General features: G+C 45.4%; 1 protein-coding gene across 2 annotated transcripts in view; it reads right to left on the reverse strand.

Moving 5' to 3' along the window:
• SOBP (sine oculis binding protein homolog) overlaps positions 1 to 16,609 on the reverse strand; it is a 115,120-nt gene that overhangs the window by 36,052 nt on the left and 62,459 nt on the right. The window contains exon 5 of one of the 2 annotated variants that reach the window (XM_087776197.1): positions 16,453 to 16,548. The exons of the other annotated variant lie outside the window; for it this stretch is intronic. Within the exon in view, the coding sequence (XP_087632323.1) occupies positions 16,453 to 16,548 (96 nt within the window). The remainder of the gene's footprint in view (positions 1 to 16,452; positions 16,549 to 16,609) is intronic. 2 annotated transcript variants of the gene reach the window in all.

The raw sequence follows: 16,609 nt of genomic DNA on the forward strand, positions 1-16,609 counted from the left end.
ATCTCTTTGTCCTGCAATAACCACTGTGTACTCCTGAGCACCCTGGCTTGGAAACTTCTCTGTTCGCTATTCACAGATAGCATAGGAAGCTCCTCAAAGCACACAAGACTGCTACGCAAATGGTAATAAAGCTGACTCTCTGCTGTCAATGTTATTAGGATACGGTGAGTGGCTGGGCCAGCCACTTGGAACTTCAGCTTTGCACTGACCATGGCTACTCTGATCTGGTGGTGCTTTATCCCAGCTGACAATCGTGCGGACAAAAGGGATGAGGTAAAGGCAAAGCAAGCAGGAGGAATTCATCGTTGCAATTCCACGTGAGCTTCAGAAGTGCAATTATGCCCATTTTCTGAATGGGGAGCAGAGACAAAGGAAGATAAAGTGACTTGGCCAGGATCACAGGGAATATCTGTAACAGAGCTGAGGAGTGAACAGACGCCTCATTAAGGACTGGTCTAACCCCAGGCATCGAGGCAATCTTCCTTGTAAGAAACTCAGGACTTGTGTTCAGAGTCACAAGCCACCCAGTTTGGTCATACTGAGAAATCAAGCTGTGGGCAGCAGCAGGTAACTGACAGGTTTTTAGATGGTAAAAACCACATTTAGTAACATCTGGGCCTTGTAACATTTAGGGAAGGGGACTTTCTACAGCTAACAGCACCGAGGAGCCAAACACTACAGGAACTTTGAAAACAAGTCGGGGCATAAAAAATAAGTGATATGATTTATCACAGACCTGGGGAAGAAGATAGTTAAACTGAGAGAAAGGAAAGATAGTAATGGAGAGAGATATTCAGAAGGGGAAGAGAGACCTAAGGAAAAAGTTGCAAGGAGCAGAAAACCAAAAACAAAGGACACAAATAATTTAAAATGGAAGAATAGCAGACATACTTAGGTGAAAACAGCTCAGCTGGAGTGCCACAGGAACGATTCCTGCCTCACTGCAGCTTTCGATAAACATGCACCAGCTTGCATGAATTCGGGATGGAGGAGTGTGTTTGTGCTGGGGACAGTCACACCAGGAGCAGCCCAAGGAGACAGGCTCCCAGCGCAAGGGTACCGAGGCAGGTGAGGTGCAGCCGTCGTGCCCCCCCGACGCGCTCCACTCGCTCCCTGCTTGGCAACTGCAGCGAGTGTAATGTTAGCAGCAGCTGTTTCAATAATGTTTTAAACCTGCCTGCCCTCCTTTTCGGAGCTCCAACATGTAGATTCAAATCCCTGGACATTCACAAGCAATTATTTTCTAATGATGCTAGAAGCAAAGCTTCCAGTCCTTTAGCTTCAAAAAACCCTGCCCAGCCACGCTCTGCTGTTGACCTTTTCTAGACCTAAATATATACGAGATACCTAAATAAGATAATTGGTCAAGTATTATGCTGGTGTAAGCTGGAGGCCTTTTACCAGAGGTGACAGAGGCCCCCTCTAAGCAGGAGAGAAACTGCAGGAACTCCATCCTTGCTGGTTTGCCCCCTGCGTTCAAAAGCTTCTCTGATGCTCGCTCCTCTCCTGATTTTGTGTGATTTTATTCATGTGCATCCCAGTGTTAGGTTTCACAGTGGATGTGCTTAGCTGTACAAACTGTGCCAAGTGAGCTTACCGGAATGGCAATGTTGTGCAGGAGATGGTACTTTTGCAAGGGCAGCCCCAAATTCCTATTTTCCACTGTTGCACGAGAATAGCCTATCATGCTGTATAAGATGTAAATGTTTTGTGGCCTTGCAGATAAGCTAGATAGACAGCCGATCCATCATCATGACTCCGCACCACCACGGCGGTGAAGGGATAAGGAGCTAAGCTGATGGCTTCTGCACAACAAACAAGCACAGAGACAGTGTTTGCTCATTTCAATGTGCAAAGCTGACTTGTTTAAATATGAATGTGTTGCTTATAGCCAAATCTTAGTGACAGCAGCCCCGTGGCATCTATCACTGTTTGCACTTTTGCTAAAAATAGTCGCATTGTCTCTGGATTTTTTCAGATGCCACATCTGCAGGTAGTTTTCACTCCCTCCACCGCATCTCTACCCATTAGTGTTTCTTCCACCCTCCAGGGTATATCATGCTCAGGAAGATACTAACCATGCAAGGTTCACGTCGTGTCACAAACACCTGAAATCACTTCCCTGTCCTCACCAAAAGTCTGTGCCCTTTTCTCTCTCTTCTCCTCTCACTTGCTCTCTTTCTCTATCATGCTTACAGGCAGGGGCGCCAGGCACAGCTTCAAAACGCTCCCAACGCCTTCACCGAAGAGTGAGGTTGTCTAAAAGGGAGCACACACTGTCGAGACTGTGGAGCAGTTTCTCTCAGACCAGATCATAATACTCCTTCTCCATTTAATGAAAAGTGAGCAATTTTCTCTTCCCCCCCCCCTCAGCCTACAGCACGTTACAGATAGGCTTTAGAATTGAAGCACCGGCTGGAAAAACTAATAGATCTTTTCCATTTCTAGCTTTTCCCTGTATATATACTCAGATGAAGCATTTGTCTCAAATTCAGGGTGACCTGCTCTGAGTCAGGCTCCTCCCAGAGCTCACTCGGGTGCTGCGTTTACAGCTATGAAAAGGAGCAAATCCCACCCAGGGAACAAGCAGCAGTGAGAAAGCACACGATGTGAAATCTAAACAATTCTGATTCCCTCTGAATGCCGCAATCCAGGCGCTCTCCAAATCCCTCCTCTAAGTCAGAGCTACACAGAGTTCCTGGAGGATCAACAAGGTCCAGGCTATTTTGGATTTGCCCTCTTTGCGGTTTTCTGACCCTGAGAGCACTGGGAGGTCCCCACGCTTGCAGCAGCTCATACTTCTGGCATGGGTACCCGAATTCATCCAGATGGATTTTGGTGCAGGACCCGGGCTTTGCACACCAGGGATGTGGTATCTCCACAACACTCCTGCTGTGGCAGTGCACCATGGTATCAATGTGCTGCCACTCTGACATTCAAAAAGTGGCTCTGAAAAGAAAAGGCAAATTTCCCCAGGCCACGCAGGATTTTGCTAGCTCAGCACCTAGGAACCCGCAGACAGCCAGCACAGACCATGAACTGCAGTGCCCATCAGTCTGCAAAAATTCAAAAAGCCATTTCCACTTCTCCTCACAATGTACCTGCACTAGTGGGTATCCTCAATGTTTTACAGCAGAGCTATTTTCTCCGCTGTGTTAATCAGATTTGCTTTCAGCAGGTTTTTCTAACAGCATGGGGGGGAAACTGGGCCAAACTTGTCTACATGATGGCTCCTCCCAGCACCCACACTGACTCAGCTGAGCTGGAGGCAAACAGCAGTGGGATTATAGTAAATTCGACGGAGGCAAGCACAGCCTGCTTTCCAAGTACGCCAGCAAGGTACTGCAGCTCACCCAAGCAGGCTGCTGCAGTCCGGTCGGTCCCCACCTCCTGGCTGAGCGCAGAGGTGGCCACAGAGGGACAGCAGCTTGGGGACACCAAGGGGACACATCTCACCAGGGTGCCATTGGAGAGAAAAACTCTCTGCTCCTGGAGAGAAAGAAGCCACCACTTCTGTCACTGCTGCTGTGTGGTCACTTAGGGCAGCTGAGATTTCAGCAAGGTCCCCAAGGAAGGATTTTGATAACCAATGCAGGCAAGTATCTTCATTTATGCGGGGGGTATGTCAGCAGCCAGGCCCTCTGGTTATTTCCTTTCACCGATCGCAGTGATGCTGAGCTAATCGGGTTTGAACTTCGGACAGTTTGCACTCATCCAGGCCTTGGCCATGCCTCGCTACTGGGGAGACTTTCAGCCCTAGTTTGTGGCTGGAGGAAGAAGAGACCTAAAGCTGGACTGCCAGACTGTGCAAGCATGTCATCTATATCCCCTCATTAAAAGAACACAGCGTGGTGACTAAGAAGGATGACAGCACAGAGCCCTGTGGCAATGCACCAAGCACACCCACTGGGGAGAAAAGCACTTGCTCAACACAGCCCCCTGCAATCTCTCAGAATGGAAAAAATAGTATGTACGTAAGAGAAGACTGGACCCATTTTCCAGGCAGTGCCTGTAAGGGGGTGCATGCACCTGCCGAGGATGCTGTTCCTCCCCTGGCACACGCTCGGGCAGGGGCACCGCGTGCTATGGGTGCGTGCACACCTGGCAGTCTCACCTGCGTGCTTCTCTCATGGCACTCCCTGCTTCCAATTTAATGAAGAGACTGGATCCTGAAGGATCCGGCAGTTTACATGAGATACAGTCCCAGAGATTTATTAATACAAAGTGAAAAATAACTGATAAGAGAAGCATTTACCATTTCTCTCCACTGAGTCAATCTCTTAGCTCTTTAATATTTTAGTTTCCAGCATCCTTCAGCCCTTATGACTTGGTGCCGGGCCAGCTGTAACACGATACGCCAGCACAATGTCCTAGCGCTATCTTCCGGCATTACATAAACCTAGGTTTGGGACAGATTCTCATCCACTTTGAGACTCCTTTGCACCACTCTGGCAGCAGAAAGGGGCCACGGGAGTACATTACATGCACACCACCTTTTGAGACTTCTTTCTACTGCCAGAGTGATGTAAAGGCATCGCTGGCTCCTGCCAGAATCTGGCCCTTTGCTTAATGTGTTTAGCAAATGAAGCTGCTGTTTGAATCCCAAAGACAGAGAGAGGGTCAGTAACCGAGCAAGCACCAAGCGCTTCTTCCCTTGGCAGTCGGGAATCCACGTTGTTAGAAAGTGGAAATGTATCGGGTGTGTTAGCTTCCTAACCACAAAAAAATCTCTCAGAAAATGACTGTTTCCCGTCTTGGCTAAGGAGACATTAATTTCAGTGGCATGTGCAGTAATGTTCATTCAGGACTGGCCACAGGTGGTCAATTATTCCTCTGCCTGTCTAGAAGAAGCATGTTTATTCCTCATAATAAAAAGTATTAGTACAATACAGAGTTTATTGCTCAATTAGGAAAGTGACATGCAAAGAGTTACAGCCTCTTGTGGAGAATACAGCTAGAAACGAATTTTTGCAGCTGAATGAAATACCACCCTCCTCCCCATCAGACACACAAAACCTACACAACTTAAGAGCCAACTGACAGGTATTTTAGGACCAATATTTAACTAGCCTGTACAACTGAATATTGTATTGTATATTAAAGCTTTAGACTGTAATTGTGTTCCTTTCTCTGTTTAAAACATTTTTAATTGATCATTCAGGCACTGATCAAAAAAAAAAAAAAAAAAAGCACAGGATTGAATTTTGGTTCCGAGCATAAACAAAGCTGTGCATTGAGCAGAATTTGAGAACATGGTACACATGCACACTTCGATCACTTTGTGGGATCCGCACCCACTGCTCTGCTTGCTTCAGTTACTATGCATTGCCTGGGCAGTCAAATTGTTTTTAAATACCTAAAAGTAAACCTCGGAACCTGTCTTCTCCTATTGTGTCAGATAATAATTCATAATAAATGAACTTCTCTGCAAATACCAAGGGTGCTGTTGTTAGCTATTTGGAGTATAACACAACATTAAATAACAGATATCACTTTGCACTTCTAACATTTTAATCTCAATCTCAAATTGCATGCAAAGGCAATAAAGTAACAGCATCCCCATTTCAAAGCTGGAGACCAGACATCTAAACACAAAGTCAGCAGATACCTAACTTGACGCACACAAGCAGTCCCTCTGCTTGAACTGAATGGCTCTACGTGCAAGCTTGAAGTTAGACACATGCAGAAATACGCAGTTCAACCGATGACCGTAGCTATCGAAGATATAGGTGTCATATGGAAAGTATTTATCTACTTAATGAACAGATACAGGCACATCTAAAGGTGGTTTAACCAATCCTACATCAGCACCTAATTATTTTGAGTAAATCATACTCTAGAAATGCTTGCCTTCCTCTGTTAACTATCAATAGGACCTAGAGAGAAAGTCCAGCCCAGACGTCAAATACTGAGATGCTACAGCTATGCATGTGAACTGAACTGTGTCCTAAACCAAAGGGTGCTGTGGAACTGGGAAGAAACGTGGCACGGGTGAAAACCAGAAGGAAATGTGGACCCAGCTGAAGCTCAGACTGAAACATCCATTGCCTCACTGTGAGTGCAACTGAGAGCAACGTTTGACCACCTGAAACCCACAGGAGTGTTATCCTGGGGGATATCAAGCACAAGGAGACATGCACGGTCTTTAAAAAGAGAAGTAGAATCCAGCATGATGAAGGTTTCGCTGAAGTTGTTAGGGCTAGATTGGTACAAGGCGTACAGCATGGAAATAATTCAGATTACTATGAGTAAAATGGACCCTGCTTGTAAAGAACAGCTGTGCTCAAGATATTGCTGGATGTTAATCTGCATGTACACCCACCTGAAAGACCCCAGTCTGCAAATGAAAGAAAACTTCATGTAGGGAAACAGACACTTCTTCCCAGAGAGAGAGACAACAGCACATCGAAATCACACTGTGCAAGACAACGTTTATAAAAATGTTGACAGATATCATCCCCCATTTGACTTATGGAGCCATCAAAAGCTCACTTCCACGGAGCATTTTTGGACCCTTTAGTTGACTAAATCACCAATTTAGAATCTGTCAGACTTCATTATGCAGATTAAGAGTCTCTCCTTGGTTTCATTTGTTATTCATTAATAAGAGAGCATTGGTGACTGTATCCTCTCACACAATCAAAGCCTTTCTGCCATTACATAGTAAATTTTGTTCTTTCTAGCGTTCGAAAAAAACCTCAACACAACAGCAACACGGCTTAGTTGCTACGCAAAGACTTAGAGCCACTGCATAGGGATCAGTTCCAGAGTTTGGTTTGATTTGAACCAAGCCAGGCAAATTATTCCTGGATGTGATCTAACAAGGTTTTCCCGCTTGCCTGTTTCTCTCGTCTACAGGTGAAGTGTGTGCTCAGGCCAGACCGGCCCCGGGATCTCCACAACCCTGCGCGATCCCGATGTGTGTTTACTGCCTTCCAGCTCGATGCCTGGTGCAGTTAAAACACTCAGTACCAACAGGCAGATTTATTATGAATGCTGGTAGGGATCTTTTTTCTCTCTCATTGACTAGATGTGACTCAAAAAGTTAATGGTAATTGCTCTCATCTTCATTTAGCAATGAGAGAGAGAGAGAAATGGGAGCAATTTGCAGATCTGAGAACAGGTCATTACAGGTGTGTTATATTAGTGTATTCATGAGCCCCCTGGGACAGCCATGCTGCGATATCCAATAACTTTCTTAATGTGTAATTACACACCATTGGACTATAATTGATTAATTGAAAAGAGAATGTAGGCAGATGCTAGGCCAAGGCTGCTGCTGCTCATTAAATGAATATGTCCTTGCTTCTTTTTAATAAGTTAAGCGAACTACTCAAAAGCAATTAAGTGAGAACTGAAATTCATTAGATTTTAAGTAATTATTGGTATTAACTTCTATAATAAAATGCAGGATTTATATTTTGGGGTTTTTTTTCCCATCCCAAAAGCAATATAATACATGTCACTGCTGAGATGTAAAAAAGGTATCTGCTACAGACAGCAGCGAGCAGCGAGAGACGCATTCCTCGCAGACAGATCTTCTTTGCTGTGCCTTCAGATAACTGCGTGGAGTTAATCTGCCTTCTTGGGACGTCATTCCTGGTAGCCCCGCACAGTCCTAGGGATTCCTAAAGAGAGGGGGCCACACACTCAGTATCCCAGAGCACCCCTAAGCCTCCCTGCAGTCCAGCAGAATGGTGGCCAGGCTCTTCTCAACCCTCCTTCCCACGGGCTGGATCTTAACTCTGAGAAATAAAAAGAGCGTGGGCTCCTGATTTTCAAAATCCCACTCTTTTACCGGTGTATGTTGGCTTTTAAAGGGGTCAAAGCCTTCAAGCTCTTTTCCTTTTTAATGGGGAGGACAACGCATACAGCAAGATGAGGCATAAGCCAACTGCACCGTTACAGAAAATCACACTGGTCTACACAGGCATCTTTTCAGACCTGACAAAACCCATTCTCGTTAACACCCTGCATGAGTGAGAGCCAGTGTCAGAGGTGCAAAAGGACCCGAGCACCAGGGGACTGAAGCCAGTTTTATGGCCTGACCCTGTGCTGCAGATACTGCCGTGGCGAGATGCGGAGCGAGGAACGGCTCCTCCCTGGTAGCTGCCAGGGTGCCCCACGGGCCCTACTGAGTCATCCGCATCTCCTGCACAGACCCCAAGAAGAAAACGTTTATAGCTCTGGGTGATGACTTTGGAAATTTTCTTTCCAATTTATGTGGAAGGAAATCCGATGAATTTTATTTCACCACACTTCACTTCCTTTGGAACAAGGCATATCTTTATTCTTTAACGTTCTATAAAAACTGTCTGAATTTTATTTAAATTGGTTATGAATGCCAGTTTCATAAAGCAAAGCCACGATTCACAACTGGTTTTCTTTCCAAGGGATACAAACCTGCTTTTTTTTCCCAGTTTTATAGAGGTTTGGGTGGGGGGATGGCTGACAATTTTTTTCAGGCTTTTTTACTTTAAAATTTATTGAAATTGTTATTAAGAAATAGCCTGCTAAAAATGCATTTTCAGCTAACAGTTTCTTAACTTTTTACTTGTTTAAATTCCCGGTCAATAAAAAGATTGGCATTTTTTTAAAATAATTTTTGAAAAAGCAATTTTTCAACGAGAACATGTTTAATATGAAAATTATAACTTCAGTAAACACTTCAAATGAGGAAAGCAAAGAGTAAAAATAGAGAAATACAACACAGTATTGCAGTGAGGAGAAATTAAGGTTGGAAAAATTATTCAGAGGTCACCAGTAATTGCACATTTATTAATAAAAATTCTAATGCTTGTTCTGGGGAGGAAGATTACAGAATTGGAGCTGTAATGGGATTTTAATTATTATCCTTTTTAACAAACGCATTTTGCTTCTCTTCTGAAATAATAATAATGGTGATGTTAAAAACTAGAAAACATGCCTCCTTCTTTGGAAAGGCAAGTTTGTGCTCACTAAGTGTCAAGTGTCACATCCTAAAATAATGCTCCGGTATTGGTATGGAGGAAAATGCTAAACTAGAGACACTGGGGTGAAATTGCTTGCTATTTCTAGCGTACCCGAGGCAAGTGCTGTGGGAAAGGGGATACGACTCGCTCTCAGTTCTGGGAGGCCAAACACCCACTGTCGGTAGCCGTGGTGTTTCCCAAACCTGCCCCGTTCCTGTTGCCTGTCCTCCCGTGCCACCCGCCCCTCTCACTGTCACACCTTTTATTCCATCTCTTGATCTCCCTGAATCACCTTCCTTGATTTGGTTCACTGGACTGAAAAGGCGGGGATTATGTAGAGCTACTGGGGGTACCAGCCTGCTTGTGTGGGAAGCCGCATCCCTGGCCACGGGGGACCTTCGTTCCTTTTATCCCCATCTCCTTCCCTTCCTTCCTCCCACTCTCCATGCTCCTGGGGATTTTATACCTTGTATTTTATGTGTCGCTGGGAACTGGCAGAGACTTACCCTCCTTGCTGCTCTCAAGGGTTAATGGCACTCCCCTGCCCACCTCTTCGGGAGGCGTGGGGAATCCCTCGCCCTCCTTAATGCTGTAGGTCATGGTCCCTTGCTAAGTCCGAGTATAAAAGGAGTGAGGTTTGGGTCCTATTTCCAGTAGACCTGCTATCTCAGAGTTGCTATGACAGGGTTGTATTTTTCTCTATGTTCCTACAGCTGGTCTCTGATTGCAGCCTTCAGCTTAAATATTATTAATAAAGATCATGTTTTCTACACTTCAAATTAGCTGTTAGCTGGCTTACAGCAATTTTTCGTCTCAGAGGGGGAAGGCGTCTCGAAGCAGTTGCTTGCCTTTTCTTGTCTACAGAATACAGGGTGTCATTGAGAGCCCATGCAAAGGTAACGGGCGACATCCCGTTGATTTCACTGGGCTTTGGATCAGAGGTTGTGGAGTCCTAAACATGGTGTGAGTCAAGAAAAAAAAGCATATTTCTTTAGCAGGATGGTGGTGCAGGATGGGGGAAGGGGAACAGAAGGCCTGAAAGACGAAGGAAATCTCTCAAGACCCCCGAGAAGGTCTGCTGTGGCCCCAAGAACAGGACCCAAACCTCCCAGGTCCAGCCCATGCTGCTGTAACGCGAGCAACTGCCTTCACTTCTATTACGGAGTAGAAAAACGTATAATTAAAAAGCAGGGCAAGAGGGACACAGCCCATGCGGCGGGCAAGACAGTGGATGCATTTGTTCTAAAACAGTAAATATATCTGTGTAGACAGGCGTAGAGCCTATCATTTCCTGGGGACAGCATATCGCAGGGTGGCTGCCAGGCTGCAGGTCTGTATTTGGTCCTGCATTATCCCGGCGAGATGCCTATCAGGGCACAGCTGCTGAGGCAGCCAGCGCCCTGCGGGTGCCCACCTGCGCCGGCAGGCAGCGGGCAGGGAGGGTCAGCCGGAGCCTGCCCTCGTGCACCGTGCTCTGGCAACGGGTCTTGGGGCTCCCCTCTCCCCTCCCCGGGCTGCAAATCTGCCTGTGAGCTGAGCGCTGCCCTTTTTTCAGTGCATTTGCCCAGCGCCCATGGACTTCAACAGTCTTTAGGAGTGTGCAGAAGGTGAACACCGCATAGCCCTTCATTCAGCCTGGCAGCAATTAAAGACAAAGAAACCTTTACAATAAGTTTGCCTGGTTTGTTACCTTTGCTTGAAAAGAAACAGAATGCAAGTTTTTTGGTGGGGCTTTGGGGCCGTTCTTTTTAAAATATTCTGCTATAACTCATGAACAATTTAGTTTTTGAAGATGAAATGTTACAGGCGATTAGTCTACGATATGACCTAAGCCCCACTGTTATTTCAGTCACAAGAAAGGTTGAATTTCATGTGGCCAAGATTACTGAGGTTTTAAGAACATCAGTATCAATTCACTGCTACAATTGCTTTTCTCAATATTTTTGTTCCAGAGCCATAACTCCCATTCTGACAGCTCTCTGTGCCTGATCCAAAGTCCCTGAAACCAACAGCGGGCTCTCCATCGGCTGTTAGGGGTTTTGCATGGCCATTTGCTCGAATCACTGCGTATGCCACAGTGCAGCTGATGGAGCAGTATTGGTTGCTCTCAGACTACGGCAGCAAACTGAGCAAGAAACCGATGAAATCCATCAGTAAATCACGAAAAAATAGCACCAGTGGTGAGACGCAGCAAACATCGAGTGATGCTGAAACAGTGGTAGGCACTGCCATGGGGATTTTAACTCTCGGCAGGCTTGGTACCAGTAGCTCTATGACCTGGAGCTCTGCGGGGTGTCACAGATTTCACCCCCCTCTCCCCTCCCACCTCTCCAGGGTGGCAGAATTGCCTCCTGAGCGCAAGGTCTGTACCTTAAAGGCTAGATGTGGCCCGGCATCTCTCAGAGCTGCTGGGCAGCAGTCCTGCTCCAGCTTTCTGGCCGAAAGCGCTGCACATCCCAAAGCCTGGGCCAGGATGAAGGAAGCGCTCTCCCTCTCCCTCTGCCAGTTTGCACCTAGCCGGGTGAAGGAAGAGCCAGGGAGAGCTACAGCGAGTAAAAGCTTTTGCTTTCTCTCTCCTCTCTGCTAAGAATAAGGAGGCAGCATAGGAGACAAAAAGGGGGGAAAGGCAAGAGAGGGGAAGAGTAAAGCTAACTTCCTCAAATTCACTCCTCCTTTGAGGGCACTGCGGTTATAAATGGACTGATGGGTATTTCCTTTTAATGCTGAAGCACTAACAGGGAGCGGTTTTGCTTGACACTGAGGCACAGGTACCTCATAAAAAAGAATCCAGACCTCACTTTCTGAAACCAGAACTCTCACAGCCTCCAAAGGATACCAATATGCATATTTACATTTAACTTGACTACAACTACAAAACCTACTGGCCTCATCTGAGCAAAAATATTCTCAGTGCTTTTTAAAATCAGTCTTGTAGGCATGCAATCTTTCCCACATTCCAGTACCGTAACGCTGGGGTTAACCTGCCGGCATCCTTGCTGCCCTGCCCGGCTGCCCCACGAGTGCCAGGCTTCCTGACCCTGCCTCTAGTGCTGGAACAGCAGAGCAAAGTGACAGGACTTCAAGCAAAGCATCAGTTGTAGCTCTGGCTTCTCTCAGCCATGCCATAGCCTCCCCAAAGGCCTTTTGCTTGTAGGAGAACGTTTTGCAGTTCATGTTTCAATTGTAGATGTGTTTTCAGAGCTTTCTCTGCCTCTTTTTATTAGTGATTAAAGATAAATGGCCACAGGTGAGTTTGCATTAAATCCAATAACAAGCATGTTTTATTTTGTGTCTTTTACGTAACAGCTTCCAAGCACCAGGACTACCTTGTAATTCATCGCATACTGGAGTCAAGAATTTATCGCCCCAGACAGAACTACAAGGAGCAGTCTATTTTATTTCAAAGAGAAAAAGATCATAATTTTACCACAGGAAAACCATGGATCACAGCTGGGTGTGGGACTGGAAATGAATTTTTTTCAGGGTGTTTATCTTTTGTTTGGTTATTTGTTTGCTTTACATAAAATCCCATAGCAGTGGGTGGTACTCAGATCATCTCCATAAACAAATGAACTGGAAAGCAACCTGGCGTTTAATTTCCTTAACCCATCAAACCCTCCTTTGCTCATACAGCAGCACGCCAATCTGAAACCTTGACTCGATATTCTGGGTAACTGGGCAGGGGGGGAAGGACGAACTGTTGGTTTTTCTTTCCCACTTTTGTTAAAAGGCATCCAAGCATGGCTCTTCCTACCCTGACTAACCTGGGTAGGTGCCAGATGGATTTTTCCTTTCTCTAGGCAATGGCTCAGGAATTTCAGCTGGCTAGAGCCGAGGCTGTGGGCTTTTCACCGGCCTTTTCACTCTAGCCTACCCCTTCTCTGCAGTTAATCCCATCTCTCTCCCCACATCCACTATTAGCTGGACTGTACTGCTCCTTTACAATCAGCTTCCAGAGGACTAAATTCTGCCTTTTCCTTCTGGAAACAAAGAGATGTGCCTGAAAGAAAAGCTTCCAGCCATTTGCGGAATAAGAAATTAAAATCCTGAGGCAGTGCCTATGGTAGTAAAGTGGATGGCTGGCCAAGGCAGCTTGCTGGCCTGGCTCTTTAAAAATAAATTTGTTTTATGTAGTTCCCAGTATTTATCATGGGTAGCTAAACTTAAGAAAACATGATTCTCAAAAATACTGAAAAGTTCACAAGGAAAATTCGATGTCCTCATTGACTAGAGCATCTTAACCACTTTGTTTTCTGCACTCTACAACAAACGGCATGACACAATGTATCTGGATTTAACGTGGGAAATGAGTACCCTAACCTAATCCCGTAACTGCACAACGGCTTTCTACACCAACCAAAATCTTTAATTGTCCTTGCTTTTCTGAATGCACAGAACTGCCATCAACACTCAGGGGTTTCTTTTGCCTAAATTATACCGCTTTCTTCCTCTATTTCCTATCAAGCTTTCCCTCAAAAAAAACCCCAAATAGCTGAGTTCTACCTCACTAACGAAACCATCTCCTCTTCTGAGGAATAAGCAATGAAGAAAGCATACAATTTGTAATACTGTATGTTACTATGCTTTCGAATCTCTCCAAGTACTGAGGAGTTAAAGCTCGCCATGCATGCCTGTGACCTGGGATGTTAAGATTCAGCCGGTGTAGCGCGGCTCTTGCGGGAGAGCCCTGGCACGCAGACCCAGCAGCAGCGCCCCAGCCCCTGGGTCCTGCCTGGCAGCACCCTCCCAGCACGAGCATTTCCCAAAGAGAGGAGCCTGCGCTTGCTGGAACAAACCTTGCTGGAAAACGGCAGCTGAACCCTAAAGCAAAGAAAGCACTTTTGAGCTGAAGCCTCCAATTTCACCTGACAGGCTATTACAGTACTTACTCTCAACTGCACCGAGAAAACTCCAAGGATTTCCTGATTCTCAAAAGCATAAACAAGTTTCAGTTTCTCTTTCATTTAAAAAATCTCAGCTTTTCGCTCAGCCAGCATCTGACTTGCACTGTTAGACTCTGGGTAAGTTTTTATTGTTGGGAAAATATTTTTTTCAGAGGAAGCAGCTGTCCCCACTCCTTTCTTTCTTTTTTTTTCCCCCTCTCCCCTCCCAAGGAGACAATTCCTAGCACAAACACAGGAATACTGACTAGCCTTTAGGAGAAAGATGCTGCCTTAATGGCCAGTTCCTGTGAAATTCACTTTACTCTCAAGCACATTTTAATATAGCATTGTTTCTCAGAAAGTAAATATACAGAAGGAAAACCACTACCTCTCTGTGAAACACGTAGCATCTTTGACAAATAATAACACTAGTTCCCTCTCCACCAAAACCTAGGCCCAGCATCGTATTTTCACTGAAAGTTCCTAAAATACATCTTTAAAGATAGCAGAGGTACATATTCATTATTTGTCTACTTTTTTTTCCACACACAAATTGAGTACAGATTACATCCCTGCCAATTTTGTTTCCAATAGCATAGGAAAAATAAAACTATGACAAATTGCTTTTATTACTTCCTTAAACAAGAACTGAAACTTGTCCAAAAAAGCACATGAAAGATTAACTTGGATGACTTGAGCTTTTGCCAGGTACAGAACTGATATAATAAAGCAAAAACTTAAATGCATATTAATAGAGAAATAATTAACTGGGCATTAAAAGAATGCTTGATTTTAATAGCACAAAGGGGGTTAATTGGTTCATTGACTGCTTGCACTAAAAATAAAGCGGATTTTCAATTTAAATAATACATGACATTTTATATTGTGTTGTCTCCCAACTCTAGTCCTGAACTCCTCCAACACCAAGAAGCCCTACTGACTTTGAGGGCATCTTTGTGTGCTGTGCTGGTTCATCAGGCCCAATTTGACCAGCGGCACAGTATTTAAGCATGGCCTTGAAGAAACAGTTTCACTTATTTGGCACAAGAATTGCAGCTGCACCGGGGAATCGCTTTTGGTGTTTATCTAGTTTCCTCCCCTTAGGACCTGACCCTGCTGCCCCTGAAACCAACAGCAACTTTGCAAGGGGTTGAAGAGGAGGCAAGATCAGGTCTTATGGGTCACGTTGCTTTTTGCTGGGGAGAATTATACTGGGAACGCACCAACCTTTCCGAGTGACACCTGTGTCTCTAAAAATGACCTCTGCCATTACCTAACTGGGGGTTGGCTCAGCACAGGGGATGCCTGGGGGGTAGGTGACCCTATGAGCCCACTAGTGCAGGTGAAGCCAAGACGCTTTGCACTCTGGCCAGTGCCAGGAGCGGGGACTGGCCACCACCTCTGCTGGCCTCCAGTCTGGGCTTCTCTGATCAACTGCCTGAATCTGGGGGCTGGCACTGGGTTACATCGGCTCATCAGCTCGACTTCACTGGATGCTGCACCTGGGACACCAAGATTAACGTTTGGCCCTGCATCCTCTATGGGGGAGGCAGACGCGGGTTTTAATGCAGAGGAAACGCAGCTTGCTCCTCCACCACCGCCCCCCTCTTCTATACTTATAATGAGAAAAAAAGTAGTGTTGTTTCAAAATATAACCCTGTGTTCTGACTCTCCACAAATATTTCCATTCAGCCAAATGATACATTTTACTTAAGTGCGGATGAGAAGAAAGGCAAATGCGAGGGAGAGATCTACCAATGCATCTAAAACTCCCTTTTCGAATGCCATGCGTGAATCTCTCTTAAATGTATTACAATTCATTCTCTGTTTACTTTAGGCAAACAGAAAAACTCATCGTGGAGCACTCATTTTCACAAGCTAATCAAGAACATTAGGTCCCAACAGATTCATTTAATAGAAATATAATAGGCATTCCTGCTTGCTTTTAATCTTGCCTAGCTGCAAATGCTAAAATGAACAGTGAATTAACCCTGCCTTGGAACAGAGATCCTTTCACAGCTGATATCATGTCTCTTACGGCTTGTAAACACTCCAGGCTCCCTGTATGTGCCTTCCTGGCTTTCGCTCTTTCCCCGCAGCAGAGAGGAGAGGAGAGGAGTGGAGAGGAGAGGAGTGGAGAGGAGAGGATGCTCCTGCCTGCATGCAGCTAGGAAGGGGAGGAATAGGCGAGCTCTAAAGGGAGTACTGCGTGTCAGCAGAACGAAACGTGGCGCTGCCACCCGAAAACAAGGCAGAGCTAAAAGGTGGATGGGAGAGTGAGTTTTGGGGTGCCTGGCGGGGGGCGGGGGGAGGGGGAAGGGCGGCTTTTCGTGCATCACCAGCTGCTCCCTGCATGGCTCTCCCTGATTTACCGTGCAAGACAAGGTAGTACGACAAGGCCATTCACGTGCTGTCATCAAATATAAGAGATTTTTCAAGCAATTTGAGATCTTAAATTGTTCATGGATAGCAGAACTAGCATTAGAACGCTAAACAGGAAAAAAAAAACTATCATATTTCATAATGTATGTCATAATGAACAAAAGCCTTTAAAAAAAAAACGGTTTTCACTGTGCTAAAGTAACAATCTAGACTTGTTGTAAGTATGTTATTCTTACAAGTAGTTCGCAGTTATTCTTGAAGGCAAGTCTTGGAGTTTCCTTAGCATAGTGCTGCTGGGGAAAATTTTCAGCATGTCCATCTTCATCTCTAGCCTGAAGGGAAATATAATGGCCTATTTAGGGACTTACAAATAATGGAAGGAAAAAAAATAGC

The sequence above is a fragment of the Nipponia nippon genome, unplaced genomic scaffold, assembly GCF_047370975.1.
Source record: "Nipponia nippon isolate SJK-2023a ecotype South Korea unplaced genomic scaffold, ASM4737097v1 scaffold_4, whole genome shotgun sequence".
Classification (NCBI taxonomy): domain Eukaryota; kingdom Metazoa; phylum Chordata; class Aves; order Pelecaniformes; family Threskiornithidae; genus Nipponia; species Nipponia nippon.